Source organism: Penaeus monodon, chromosome 15 (assembly GCF_015228065.2).
Source record: "Penaeus monodon isolate SGIC_2016 chromosome 15, NSTDA_Pmon_1, whole genome shotgun sequence".
NCBI classification, from domain to species: Eukaryota; Metazoa; Arthropoda; class Malacostraca; order Decapoda; family Penaeidae; genus Penaeus; species Penaeus monodon.
In genome coordinates this window covers 7,422,138-7,422,514 of record NC_051400.1, presented here as the reverse complement: position 1 = coordinate 7,422,514, position 377 = coordinate 7,422,138, and the positions used below count along the sequence as shown (strand labels likewise).

The following is a 377-nucleotide window of genomic DNA, read 5'->3' as shown; positions in this document are numbered from 1 at the left end:
TCTTTCCATTATCAAACTCCTCCAAAAAAAAAAAACCCTTTTCCTGTCCACATAAACTCCTAAGAGAAGAAAGAGATTTAAGAAAAGGAAAAGTTAAATCCTCAAGCACGTACTCCTGTTCTATAATGGCAAAACGAGGCGGCACAGGAGAAGGACAGACAGGGTGACGTGACTTGCTACACCCAAGCTTCCAGGTCCAGCCGAAGGGGAGAGCCCAGGACCCTTCCTCACACCATATCGTGACCTCGTTCGTATTCTGGGCGAGGTTCAGGTCATTCTTACACCAGAAGGTCATTGATGTTTCGCTGGGAGAGTGGTCAAGTATTCAGAATTCGGCGAATTGTAGAAAAGGAAGTAAATTCAATTACAACGTACGC

At 45.1% G+C, this 377-nt stretch overlaps 1 protein-coding gene across 1 annotated transcript in view; it reads right to left on the bottom strand.

Annotated features, from left to right (window-relative positions):
• Positions 1-377, bottom strand: part of LOC119581720 (multiple epidermal growth factor-like domains protein 11) — an 18,007-nt gene that overhangs the window by 8,118 nt on the left and 9,512 nt on the right. Inside the window, exon 11 of the mRNA XM_037929845.1 lies at positions 114-305. Coding sequence (XP_037785773.1) covers positions 114-305 — 192 coding nt within the window. The remainder of the gene's footprint in view (positions 1-113; positions 306-377) is intronic.